This window comes from Diaphorina citri, unplaced genomic scaffold (assembly GCF_000475195.1).
Source record: "Diaphorina citri unplaced genomic scaffold, Diaci psyllid genome assembly version 1.1 scaffold352, whole genome shotgun sequence".
Lineage (NCBI taxonomy): Eukaryota > Metazoa > Arthropoda > Insecta > Hemiptera > Psyllidae > Diaphorina > Diaphorina citri.
In genome coordinates this window covers 179,824-194,174 of record NW_007377787.1, presented here as the reverse complement: position 1 = coordinate 194,174, position 14,351 = coordinate 179,824, and the positions used below count along the sequence as shown (strand labels likewise).

General features: G+C 41.1%; 1 protein-coding gene across 1 annotated transcript in view; it reads right to left on the bottom strand.

Moving 5' to 3' along the window:
• The window catches only part of LOC103507932 (protein Hook homolog 3-like), a 16,653-nt gene extending 2,509 nt beyond the window's left edge, over positions 1-14,144 (bottom strand). Inside the window, exons 1-4 of the mRNA XM_008472450.1 lie at positions 13,988-14,144; positions 1,354-1,569; positions 720-977; positions 94-354 (exon numbers count right to left, since the gene is read on the bottom strand). Of these exons, the coding sequence (XP_008470672.1) occupies positions 94-354; positions 720-977; positions 1,354-1,569; positions 13,988-14,144 (892 nt within the window). The remainder of the gene's footprint in view (positions 1-93; positions 355-719; positions 978-1,353; positions 1,570-13,987) is intronic.
• Between the last annotated feature and the right edge of the window lie 207 nt (positions 14,145-14,351).

The window sequence follows — 14,351 nt, the reverse complement described above, 5'->3', positions numbered from 1 at the left end:
CCGGGAATTTTTTAGCCCGTAGTTTATTCGATCGTGATTAGAGAAAATCAGTACCTATGTATCTTTCCTCCATAATATCGGTCTTCAGTTTACCTTTCAGCTCTTTTATTTTGTCTGCAACGTTTCCGTTCTCTTCTTTAATCTCTCGGAGTGTCTTCTCCAAAGCTCTCACGTCTTCTTGCTTCTGGGCCAGTTGGGTTTTGAGATTCTCGTTCTCCTTGCTGATGTTGTTGTATTCGGTGGTTATTGTTTCGGTTTGTTTCACTTGGGTTTCGTATTTGTCCTTGTGCTCTGCACACTTGGCATTGACGAGGTCGTATGCGGTTTCCATTCGCATCAGTGCGTGTTCTGTGTCTGTTGATAGAAGTATCAATCAATTCTATCAATATAGTTTTGGCTTTATTTTTGTTACAGGTTGATGTAATAACACTCTACCTGAAGAGCCTTTTTAGCCTAAGGGTGGATTTCGCCAATCTTTTTTTAGCCTTTAGAAGACCTGTCAAGCTTACAGCCTTTTAAGCTCTGTTTGATTTCTAAAAGCTTAACAGGACTGTTAAGCTTAGAGGATAAAATGTAGTTTAGTGATGGTGAAACTCACCTAAGAGTTATGTACTTAATTTTTAATTCAAGTCATACCTGCTACCAAATTAATTTTACCATGGTTTTAATACATATTTACCTACTTAAGGAGATATTCCGAGTATTTTCTCCGTACTTACTTTTAACAATGTCCATCACAGTCGCTAATCGTTGCTTCATGGAAGTCATCTTTACTTCAAACTTGACTGCTCTCACGTCTTCTTGCTTCTGGGCCAGTTGGGTTTTGAGATTCTCGTTCTCCTTGCTGATGTTGTTGTATTCAGTGGTTATTGTTTCGGTTTGTTTCACTTGGGTTTCGTATTTATCCTTGTGCTCTGCACACTTGGCATTGACGAGGTCGTATGCGGTTTCCATTCGCATCAGTGCATGTTCTGTGTCTGTTGATAGAAGTATCAATCAATTCTATCAATATAATTTTGGCTTTATTTTTGTTACAGGTTGATGTAATAACAATTTACCTGAAGATCCTTTTTAGCCTAAGGGTGGATTTCGCCAATCTTTTTTTAGCCTTTAGAAGACCTGTTCAGCTTACAGCCTGTTAAGCTCTGTTTGATTTCTAAAGGCTTAACAGGACTGTTGTTAAGCTTAGACTCTTAGAGGATAAAATGTAGTTTAGTGATGGTAAAACTCACCTAAGAGTTATGTACTTAATTTTTAATTCAAGTCATACCTGCTACCAAATTAATTTTACCATTGTTTTAATACATATTTACCTACTTGAGGAGATATTCCGATTATTTTCTCCATACTTACTTTTAACAATGTCCATCACAGTCGCTAATCGTTGCTTCATGGAAGTCATCTTTACTTCAAACTTGACCTTCATTAATTCTTGATACTTCTTTTCATTCCTTTTCAAATTGTCCACTTTCGTCTTCAAAGTTTTCTCAAGTAGGTCTTTCAGTTCGTTTTGGTTCTTCACACACACCAGTAAGTTCGGAGCTATTCTTTCCAGAACAACCTGAAAACCTTTCAAAAGAAGATTGGAAAATCCACCAAATTCTCATGATTTTTTATTTCTTTGAAGAGGTTTGACCCGTTTGATACAGGGAACTGTAACAACGGAGGCATTATCGTACCGAAATCAAAGATACAGAGGAAAGACAGGATAGGAGAAAGCCAGACGTTCCGAGAACGAACCTCATCTGTTAAGGATAAAGATTCCGTTATCTAGAATTTGAACATAGTTTTCTTGTTGTAAACTGAAAGCACAAGCTCTCCTATCTATCATATGTAAACCAATTTAGTATTTTAGTTCGATTTTGACAATCATAGCATCAACAACCCATACATATTTTTCATTTGAGGTGAATCAAAGTGAAAGTGAAAATTTGATTATAAGAATTCAACCTTTTCAAGTCATCTAAATTTAACACCACTGTTTTCAAGGCAAAGGCCTCCTTTTCCCCTCCAGTTTCCTTTTCTTCTAAAATTGATAGGGTGTTAGGGTGTGGTGAGTTATTTTTTGTAATATCGGCGAATTCACGTAAGTAGCTTGACCAGCTTTTATTTCTCTTATTTTTCTTAATTTTGCATTTTCAAACATTTACATACAAACCCAACCTTTAAGGTTTTCTTTTCTTTTATTTAGAATCTACAGTCCTCTGCTCCATTACAGGCATTATCGTACCGAAATCAAAGATACAGAGGAAAGACAGGATAGGAGAAAGCCAGACGTTCCGAGAACGAACCTTATCTGTTTAGGATAAAGTTCACCCCGGGTGGGAATTCGCGACCTGGCGCTTACGAGACAGACACGCTGTCATGCTACCATCCAAGCTAATTAGACTGGTAGGAGCAGAAACTATGTAGAAAGCCAGCCTTTCTGAGAACGAACCTTATCTATTAGGATAGATTTCGCACTGTGCGAAAATGTAATCCGCGACCTGGCGCTCACAAGGTATAGGCGGCTACCTATAGTGTGTCCAGATCAATGTGACAGCAAAAAAAATAGGCACTGGCTATTACACTTGTAAGATACTTTTCCATACTTTGGTGATTTAGGGCACAGGAAAAAATCCGCCCCGGGCGGGAATCCGCGGCCTGGCGCTTACAAGGCAGACGCACTACCCACCAAGCAAACCAGGCTGGCAATGGTCGAATTTTGAAACAAAAATTCCATCGGCTTGACTGGGATTGAACCTACGTCCCCCTGATTACCGAACGAGCGTCGCCGTTTATGCCGTACTGTCTCGTATTCAAACTTCGCAGCTTCGTATATGTATGTTTAACTCGACATTTTTACTTTCACGTATTGTTTCGTATTAAAACTTCGCAGCTTCGTATATGTTTAACTCGACATTTTTACTTTCATTATCCTATAGGAAGGAAAGTAATGTAATCGGGTCAAATTTTTGATGGTCAGTTTTTAGTGCCAAAACACGTTTTGAGGTCCTTAGAGCCTAAATCCAAAGTTTCAGCCATTGGTCCGTGTGTGTCGACAAAATATCTCGAGAACGGTAAGAGCTAGAGACTTGAAATTTGGTATGTAGCTGTCAAATGTGACAAGGATGCGACACGAAACTTGGTTGAGATGGTTGCTGCGCTTGGCGGTATTTTGACCGCTTTTGGACAGATTTCGACTGTTTTTTTTTTGGCGGTTTTCAGCTATAGCGACAAAACGGTTAGATATTGTAAAAGTTAAGGTAAAAGAACACTCAAATAAGCATCATTCAATAGGATAAGGAAAGTCGTGTGATGTTCACACCAGATTTTAAACTCGACTTTTGGAGCTGTTTGCCCCTACACCTAAGTCTGAGGGAGGGCTTCTTGTGAGTTAAGCTGAAAGTTTATTAAAAACTTGGATTGCGCTGGCTATGTTCGTGCTGTAGACTTCACTTTATCCCTCCAATCTACCTCGATTCATCATTCAATAGGATAAGGAAAGTCGTGTGATGTTCACACCAGATTTTAAACTCGACTTTTGGAGCTGTTTGCCCCTACACCTAAGTCCTCAGAGAGGGCTTCTTGTGAGTTAAGCTGAAAGTTTATTAAAAACTTGGATTCAGCTGACTATGTTCGTGCTGTAGACTTTTCACTTTATCCCTCCAATCTACCTCGATTTCTCATTTCCTCATCAGACTGACTGCAGATTTTCTTTCAAAAGCTGAAAAGCTCTCTCCCTCAACTTAGCGGAACACGTGTTAGTTCAAGTATTTGCTTATGAGGAGAACTTAACAACGCCAAAAGGATATTGCGAATTGCAGAGTTCTTTTCAAAAAGGATCATGAGGCGAAATTTGAGCTTTGAGTAAGAGTTTCAAAGTTTTTTGGGTAGCTGCGAAAGTGGTTAAAGCGCACCAGTAGGTAAGTATTTGCTTATGAGGAGAACAAAAGTCAGTAGGGCCAGGACCTTCTTATTTGAAAGCCCTCAATTTCATATAACTCCTTTCCCCCCCCTTTCCCTATGAAAAGCTCTCTCCCTCAACTTAGCGGAACACGTGTTAGTTCAAGTATTTGCTTATGAGGAGAACTTAACAACGCCAAAAGGATATTGTGAATTGCAGTGTTCTTTTCAAAAAGGCTCATGAGACGAAATTTAAGCTTTGAGTAAGAGTTTCAAAGTTTTTTGGGAAGTTACGAAAGTGGTTAAAGCGCACCAGTAAGTATTTGCTTATGAGGAGAACAAAAGTCAGTAGGGCCAGGACCTTATTATTTGAAAGCCCTCAATTTCATATAATTCCAACAGTAGCAAAATAGGTATTTTAACTTACCTGATGTAATTAGATACAAACTCGCCTGTAATTAGGTACCAACTTACCTGTAAATACCAGCAAATTACAGGATGAGTCTGAAAATTACCGCGGTCATAATCTTTGATCTTTATAACTCGCAGATCGTGGAGAGATATCGTAAACATGAACACCAAAATTCCAACAGTAGCAAAATAGGTATTTTAACTTACCTGATGTAATTAGATACAAACTCGCCTGTAATTAGGTACCAACTTACCTGTAATTACCAGCAAATTACAGGATGAGTTTGAAATTACAGCGGTCATAATCTTTGATCTTTATTACTCGTAGGTCGTGGAGAGATATCGTAAACATGAACACCAACCAAGTTCATGAGACCGCTGTTATAATGGACCAAAGGAAGTCAATGGGTTAATTGCCTCGGATAAAAGGTGCCTTTAGAACAATCAAACTAATTGAAATTATTTCCTTTTTTATTAAGTTTGATCGAGGGAACTATAACAACCTAATAACGGAGGTCTTATCGTCCTGAAATCAAAAAGAGGACAGGATAGGAGAGTCAGCCATTCTGAGAACGAACCTTCTGTTTAAGATAAAGTTTGTCCCAGTCGGGGATCGAAAACGCGACCTAGCGCTTACAAGGCAGGCGCGCTACCCTCCAAGCTAACTAGGATCTGGGCAGCTACACCAAGTCGTAGGCCACCCTATTTATTTGCCGCAAATGGCCTGTGTTGCTAAATTGTGTAAAAATAAAATAAATAAGATGGGAAATCAGAGAAATGAGAAGGGGAAGCAAGCTAACTAGTCAGCTGCACATGTTCCCCTTATCAACGACTTGCTGATTTAGCAAGAACAACAGGGAGATAAGGAGCATCAGCAAAACAACGCACGATCAGTAACTTCAGACCCCTCAATCCAGCCCAGTTAGCATGGAGGGTGACGCGTTTGCCTTGTGAGTGCTAGGTCGCTACGGGATGGGCATGCTACGACACAGGCCACAAGCGTCTAATGTAGCAGTTGTTCCATTGCTACGAAATAAAAACGGCGGTGGAACAATCATCTTAAAAAAAAAAAAATTATTGGACCTAAACTAAGTAAGTCAATACCCACTGATCTATCCCATTTTCAGTTGGCCATCATAAGGCCACAGAGAGGACCGGAGAGCAAAAAGAGCATATTTTAGGGAGCTTTAGCCAAACGAAACTTAAGGTTCGTTCTCGGAACGGCTGCCTTTCTCCTATCCTGTCTCTCTCCGCTTTCTTATGATGAGACCTTAGCAGTTACAGTTCCCTCTAACAAACCTCTTCCAAAATAACCTCACACATCGGTGCTGTATTCGTATATATCATTTCCTCCAAGAACAGAGTTGCCTTAGAGGGCTGAGATAAGAGCCCAAGAATTATAGGGGGCGTGAAAAAATAATATGTCCAAAGGGGGCGCCATGCAAAAAAGTTTGAGAACCACTGACCTAGACTCTTCAGCATTCCACTGAGGTCTCTCAGAACGGTACCAGAGTACAAAAACATTTTTACTTTCCTTATCCTATACCTAGGAAGGAAAGTAATGTAATCGGGTCAAACCCGGGAGTTTCTCGTCTTTTTACTTTCCTTATCCTATAGGAAGGAAAGTAATGTAATCGGGTCAAATTTTCGATGGTCAAATTTTAGTGCCAAAACACGTTTTGAGGTCCCTAGAGTCTAAATCCAAAGTTTCAGCCATTGGTCCGTGTGTCTGTCTGTAAACAAAATATCTCGAGAACGGTAAGAGCTAGAGACTTGAAATTTGGTATGTAGAAATGTAGATGTCAAATGTGACAAAGATGCGACACGAAACTTGTGGTTGAGATAGAAGCTGCGGTTGGCGGCATTTTGACCGTTTCTTGGGGGTTGTCAACGGTTTTTTGCGGTTTTCAGCTATACCGACTAAACGGTTAGAGATATTGCAAAAGTTAGGGTATAAGAACAAGAACACTCAAAATAAGCATCATTCAATAGGATAAGGAAAGTCGTGTGATGTTCACACCAGATTTTTGTTTTCTCCTCCAAGCCGAGAGGATTCTAGAATGGAATTCAAACTCTGTGCTTTCAAATCTATGGGAACCTCAGTTCACATTTTAGACAGGGTGGAACATGGCAAATGGTGGTGGATAGAGTGAACTGTAAGGCGGATTTCACATTTAGACTGCAACTTGTAGTATACGGCAGTTTTCATGTTGAGGGCTACATAGTCTTATGGGCCTGTTCACACTTAAACTTGAAGTTCAAGTGTGAACAGGCCCATAAGACTATGTAGCCATCAACATGGAAACTGCCGTATACTACAAGTTGCAGTCTAGATGTGAAATTCGCCTAACTGCCAAGGTGCTATCTTCCCGGAAGCGAAGAGAGAAGGAAGACAGGATAGGAGAAAGCCAGACTTGCCGAGAACGAACCTTATCTGTTTAGCATAAAATCCGCCCCGGGCGGGAATCGATCCCGCGACCTAGTGCTTTCCTCCGGTGAACAGGCCCATAAGACTATGTAGCCATCAACATGAAAACTGCCGTATACTACAAGTTGCAGTCTAGATGTGAAATCCGCCTAACTGCGAAGGTTCTATCTTCCCGGAAGCGAAGAGAGAAGGAAGACAGGATAGGAGAAAGCCAGCCTTGCCGAGAACGAACCTTGTCTGTTTAGCATAAAATCCGCCCCGGGCGGGAATCAATACCGCGACCTAGTGATTTCCTTCAAGAACTAGGCAAAAGATCTTCAAGCGGAACGAAGTGATTTTTTTGATTCACCTAGACGTTTTTGCATGATCTCCAAACTAAAGAAATTTTCTAATTTTCTCATTTCAAGACCGATACAAGTCCTATAATGATTCTGGAGGGGCCCTTTCGGAATCCAGATATTAATTCAAACTTCAAACCATGATAGGAAAAAGCCAGCCTTTCCGAGAACGTGTACCTAATCTGTTGAGGATAAAATCTGACACGGGCGTCGGGCGGGAATCCGCGGCCTAGCGCTTACAAGGTAGACGCGCTACCAACCAAGCTAACTAGGCTGGCCAATCCAAGTTTCATTTGTCGCTTACTAGGCTGGCTAATCCAAGTTTCATTTGTCGCTTACCAGGCTGGCTAATCCAAGTTTCATTTGTCGCTTACTAGGCTGGCTAATCCAAGTTTCATTTGTCGCTTACTAGGCTGGCTAATCCAAGTTCCATTTGTCGCTTAACGAGGAATTTTGTGAACTGTAGAACTCAGAGAAAAGGGACCGAGGATAAGAGAAAGCCAAGCTTTCCGAGGACGAACCTTATCCGCGGATAAATCAACAACAGGTGCCGCACCCCAAGACACGCTAGACCAAAATCTAGCAACATTAAATTGCAAAATTTATTATTTTGCTACGGCAGCAGCAGCCCTATTTATTCCAATTTTACATATTTGCACCAATATCACGCACAATGTACACGAATTTGTTCCCACAGTGGAACATTTTTGCACACATCGTCTTCGGTCTTCAGCCCGGCCGAACCAGAAATGGATGCAGTGATTTCTGATCCATCACTATACTTTACGTGTCCAGGGTCACCAGACAAATGCCGTCACATTGAGTCCTGCCAGTGCTGTACGGCTCGTATCGCATTTTCAGATGCGTTGATTACTTCTGATCGTTCCGAGAACGAACATTATCCCATCAGGATAAAATCCGCCCCGGGCGGGAATCGAACCCGCGGCCTAGCGCTTACAAGGCAGACACATTACCAACTAAGCTAACTAGGCTGGCTATCGCATTTTCAGACGCGTTGATTACTTCTGATCATTGAGTCATCCGGTATACTGGACTCCGTATGAGATCAAGAGATCAGATCACACGTGCATTCTCAGGTGCGCCCTACTCATAGCCAGGAGATATTCTGTTATGTGGGTGTTTCATTTTTATGTGAATACACACTGGCACCGAGTTATTAATGTAGAAACACACTGTCGTCTCGTCACTTGACGAAATATGTAGTAGTGTGGCTGAACGAAACTTCCTTCTATCTTATGGGAAAACTTTGTATATCTTTCTGACTTCACGTGACGTGATGGTAGTGTGTTTCTACCTTTAGGCCCGCCACTCACGCTCAGACCTTCAGACAGTTGCGGAACGCGTGGGGCGGGAAAAGGTCGAAACCTAGATCTGTCAGGCAGTCAAAAATAAGCTTCACACCTAGGTCTGTCAGACAGTCGAAACAGGCTTCCGATTTAGGTCTATCAGACCTGCTCATCTGAGAGATCGCGGTCTGAAGCTTTTTTCACCACACACGTTCTGGTCTGACAGACTACGGTCTGAGCGTGAGTGGCCGACATTAGGTGGTCGTGGTAGAGCACACCCCACAGGCTTTAATCTTTCCCGGCTATATCTTCCACTCGAAAGTATGCCTGAAGTCCGTGTGTATTCGGCCTGCACTATAAACTTTTAACACAGTGAGACCACAAAGACTACACCACAGAGATTTTTTCTTCCATTTATAAAAATAAAAGTTATTCTCTTTTATGGTTTGCGGCTCTACAAAATGCAAAGCATCCTAAAAAAAAGGAAAAAAAAATCAAGAAATTTAGTGACTTACTTGACTTACTGCATCAATGAGTTAAAAATGTAAGGCTTAGAACTGAGAGCCGATTCTTCATTCTGCCATCACCATTCGGCGAAAGCTAAAGCCGCTAAATAACAAAAACAACAGCTGAGAGCAAAAAAGCTCTATGCGCTATGCTCTCAGCTCCACTCTGATTTTAGCCTAACTGACCTAACTCAGATACCTACGGCCTACACCTATGTAGGAAGGATCAAGGATCTGACTCATTGCCGGACTTGTTCACTGAGTAGTTCTTTTTTTGATAACTCACTCAGCACACCTCTACCTCAGTCGCCCCCGTTGTCCTTTGACCTCGTCTAGGTTCTCAACTCATTGATGTTAACAAACTAAAAGGAGCCGCCTCACTCGGAGTCCTAACTCACTAGTGATTCGAATCTTTACGTTATTAGGTGTAGTCCGTACCGGATGGGAGGCTAAATTGGAATTTGGGGGCTGAAAATCTAGTGATATCAGCATACGGATTGCCCGTCACAGTCGACCGAGTCGGGTTTGGTGCGATTGCAATGTTTGGATAGTCGTTTATATTGATTTCAGAGAGACTTGCCGTGATATCATCTCCATCGGATAGTTCACAGTCAGAGTAGGGCGCCTGGCCTTGTAAGCGCTAGGTCGTAGATTTGATTCCCGCCCGGGGAGGATTTTATCCTGAACAGATAGACTGCAGTCAGTCCATCAGACAGTTTGAACGTGTGTGGAGGGAAAAGCTTCAGACCGTCTGAGGAAAATACAACATCAGGTATGTTTCAAAGGTATCATGCCTCTCCTTTCCTCTCTGACTTCTTCCATCTCTCATTTTGCCGATCCTGTTTCCATCTTTCTTATTCATAAGACGTCTTAGTGAGCACTTTCATGACTCCTCCATCTCTCTCTATCTCTTTTCTTTCTCCCATCCCTCTCTCTCTTTCCTCCCCCCCACCTCCTTTTTCTTATGTACACACGTGGTCAATTTCATTAGTGACTAACCTCCCCTTCCGTCCCTTCTCTCTGTTTAGATATCGCCCCCTCCCCCTCATCTTTACACCCCCTTCTCCTCTCGCCCCCTCCGCCTTGTTCTATTAATCTCCGTATCTTTTCACCCCCACCCCCCATCCCTGATCAAATTATTAACTCTGCAGGATGTGTCAGGGACGAAAGTAGTGTTGAAAAGAGGGCCTTAGGTCCCTAGAGCTTAGGGGAACATTTCCCAAGTCATTAAGGCGAAATACCCCTATATCCTCAAGATACGTTATGTAGAAAATTCGTAGGAGCTTAACCCGACCTTTAGGGGTGTTTGCTCCTACACCTAAGCCTCGGAGAGGGCTTTTTTGTACGAGGTACTTTATGTGGTCTGAGACCACAGACAAACGGGATCTTTGAATCAGTTTTTTTTATGCCCGATCTTACCACAGAGAGTGTTCTGTTCATCCAGAGATTGAGAAATACTGGCCTGTGTAAATCAAATGGGTGCCGTCAAATAAAAACCCTTGATACCTACTGTGTAAACTCTCAGTAGTAAGATCGGCCATTAAAGGCTTTACATCCGTTGATTTCCGCCCTCCATTGATTGAAATCGTCCCTGATTCAAAATACACCCCTTAAAAGGCTCCGCAAAAAGTCCTAATAAATGTCAACTTGTCAATACAGAACTTTCGAAACTGTTTCATGAATAACATTAATCAGGGCTTTGATTGAAGCGAATCAAATTAAATTGTGCATAAATAGCTTTTTACTTTCCTTATCCTATAGGAAGGAAAGTAATGTATTTCCGAATGTTTTCTTGGGACAAAGAGATGTATGATTTTCACAGTATCTCTCTGTATATGTTGATGTTACAAAAATGGTGACGACATTAAAGATATCAACAGAAAATGGCATTAGGTGGAAACTGTTTCCTTGGGATTTTTCAAAAATATTGATGATACCAGCAAAGAATGACAAACAGTTTGAATCATTTTTCAGATTCCAGTTGGTGTTGGTTTTGTTGTTGAATTCAATTTCTTCTTTTTTTTTTCTCCTTCCTTCCCCCTACTCTTCTTCTTCTTCCTTCTGCTCTTCCTCTCTCCATCTTACTTATCAGCACAAAATGGAATTCATCCTGTTCTTTTCTTCGTTCTCTTTTTCTTCTCTTCCTTTCCCTTTTCAAGTCTCTATCAGGTTAGCATGGAAAAATATTAATTTTTCCAAGTGTCCTATCCCCTAACCGTTCTGATGATGGCCATAGTAATGGTCGAAATATATCAACTCGTCTGTCCTTTTATCTGTAGTCTTGTTTATTAACGTCTATTACATAGGGGACAGTCCGTAATCCACTCCAGTCAAGTGAAGACCATGTCCAGAAATATGCAGTTCAAATCAGTTCTTTAGCTTCAAATCAGAACAGCAAAATTCTCAATCAGAACAGTAATTAATACGGTCAAACATTTTTTAGACTTGGCGGGGCGGAGTGCTACCGCGCACCTTAATAACTCAAAGGGGAAACAAGACAGCGGCGGCGATGTTCCTAGGTCTAGAAACAGGATTGTGATGCTGATGTTCCTCCAATCTTTTGATCAGCTTGTAGTTCGCGACTATTTGGTGTTTGATATCAGCATACGGATTGCCCGTCACAGTCGACCGAGTCGGATTTGGTGCGATTGCAATGTTTGGATAGTCGTTTATATTGATTTCAGATAGACTTGCCGTGATATCATCTCCATCGGATAGCTCACAGTCGAATCGCCTGGCGAGCTCTTCTTTCATATTGGCTGCATTGCAGTTTAGTTTCTCTTTAAGTCGGGTATTCATTTCTTCCAGCGCCAGCGTCTTGGCTCGTTCCACGTTCCTTTCTTGGGTGAACTGTTCTTTCATTTTCAGCAGCCCTTCCTTGGTTTCCCTCTCCGTGTTCAGCAGTTTTGTCAAATTGTAGGTCATTTTCATCGTGGTCTTCAGCTTGCTATTTAGAGGTATCCTTTTTTTATGAAAAATGATGAAAGCAGACTTTTGTGTGAAAAAAGGGAGATAAAATGTACTTAATAGTAGTAACTAATCACTAATCACACTTCAAAAAAGATTTTAGAGTAAGGGTCCGTAGTCCTTAACAGTAAGTTACTACCATTAGGAGGTACATTGGTCAAAGAGTCAAATCCTCAAATTATTATGTGGATAAAATTCCATACCTCGGCTGGGATTGAACCCACGCCCTTCTGTGTACCAGGCGAGTGATTTGACCTCTTCACCACCGAGATTGTTGGAGATTTTTACTCTCTATTACTATTTTACTGACTAGAAAGATAACCTAATTAGCTTGGCCTTGAAGCACTAGGCCGCGGGTTCGATAACCGCCCGGGGTGGATTTTATCCTGAACGGATAAGGTTCGTTCTCGGAACGGCTGGCTTTCTCCTGTCCTGTCTTCCTTCTCTCTTCGATGTCGGGACGATAAGACAGTTACAGTTCCCTCTATCAAGCCTGTCTGACAGTAGTTCAATGAGTCATTCCGTCATGAAACCCGTGGCGAAGTTTTATCTGAGCCCATTATCAGTCCGGATGTCAAGTTATAAGTCTCGCGTTTTCTACTCCTCATCCGGGCACGAGACCGGATCTAGACGGAATCTACCCATTATTATTATTCACGGAATCTACCCATTCTTATCCCGGTTATTATCATTATTATTATCATTCTAAGTCCTTTGTCCTATTATTATGAAGATTATTATTATTACTATTATTGTCAATGTTCTGTCTATTTGCCATGCGTTCTCAGTTGCAATTAAGGAAGCGTATACAAGCTCACATCGTATGTATTGTTGGAAACACGTGCTCTTAGACCAATATCTCCCCCGTCTTTCACTCGTAAGAGATATTATTAAACCACCTCCACCCCCTCTTTGTATTCAGTGGTGTATTTTGATCAGTCTATACTACTATGTGCGCGCTGCTTTAATCAACCCTCAATATTTCGCCGCGCCCCACCTGCCAACCCATTCTCTCCCTTCGCCACTACAACTCATTGTTGATCATTTGAACAATAGGACGCATGCTACTTATTAATATTTTAAATGCATGTTTCTTATTTGTGTCTTTTTCTTCAGTTTGCAATCGAAAAACGAGTACAAATTTTTGTCGATGGTGGGATTCGAACCCGGGACCTTCTGCATGGCAAGCAAGCGCGTTACCCGTGCTTTTTTTTTGTTACAGGTTGATGTAATAACACTTTACCTGAAGAGCCTTTTTAGCCTAAGGGTGGATTTCGCCAATCTTTTTTTAGCCTTTAGAAGACCTGTTGAGCTTACAGCCTGTTAAGCTCTGTTTGATTTCTAAAAGCTTAACAGGACTGTTAGTGTCTAACAGTTAGAGGATAAAATGTAGTTTAGTGATGGTGAAACTCACCTAAGAGTTATGTACTTAATTTATAATTTCAAGTCATACCTGCTACCAAATTAATTTTACCATTGTTTTAATACATATTTACCTACTTAAGGAGATATTCCTACTATTTTCTCCCTACTTACTTTTTTCTTCTACGACTTCTAGATCCCGAGATAAATCGATTTAAAAAATACCGGTAAATCGTGAACTTTGACGTCACGGCACACACTCCCGTAGGCGATGACGTCACATCAAATGTCCCGAGCAAAGCCACCGTGTGTGGTAGTCATGGTATAATCATCTAATGAATGATTCTCAGAAATAGCATAACATTTACTTACAGAAAATAGAAATACGTAAATGTAAAAATATTTTCTTTTTATGAGTTCTGTTTATCTTGTTTCCTTTGATAATTACCTAATACTCGATTCCAGACAATCGCTAACAGTATTGTATTGTGAGCAGTAAGTGTAAGAATGGTTGTTTCATTGCCGTTTTTATTTCGTAGACATTCAACAACTGTGCTCTGTGAAGTAGAATGTCCCTCATCAGATGAACGAGAAGAGACACAAGTACCATTTAGGTTCTGGGCCAACACGAGAACACCAGAAAGTATTTTTATTATTTTATTTTTTTTTAATGTAAGGATTTCCTGCAATCTGATTGGTTCCTTCATTTTGGGTTGATGACTCATTGCTGTCACATTGATCTGGATGAACTATAGACTGGCAACCGCAGCGCTTTTTACGTACCTTTCAAGTTCTGTCGCACGGCTTTCATCTTCCTCTTGTACTTTCTCTCCAAAAGCTCCATCCGTTTTTCTTCCGTGTCTGTTCGTTTCACCTTGGTTGAATATTTCTCCAGGAAGTCCAGATCTTGGTGGATTAGGTTCAACCAGTGGCCTGTCATTCAATTGCAACAATGTAAGGATTTCCTGCAATCTGATTGGTTCCTTCATTTTGGGTTGATGACTCATTGTTGTCACATTGATCTGGATGAACTATATAGTACCAATAATCCAATAAATGTTGCTCTTTAAAATCAATTCACATCTTCATAAACCGGTCTTGAGGAACTTGTAGTTAGAAGTTACGAAAGAGAACTTTAGCTAAGAAA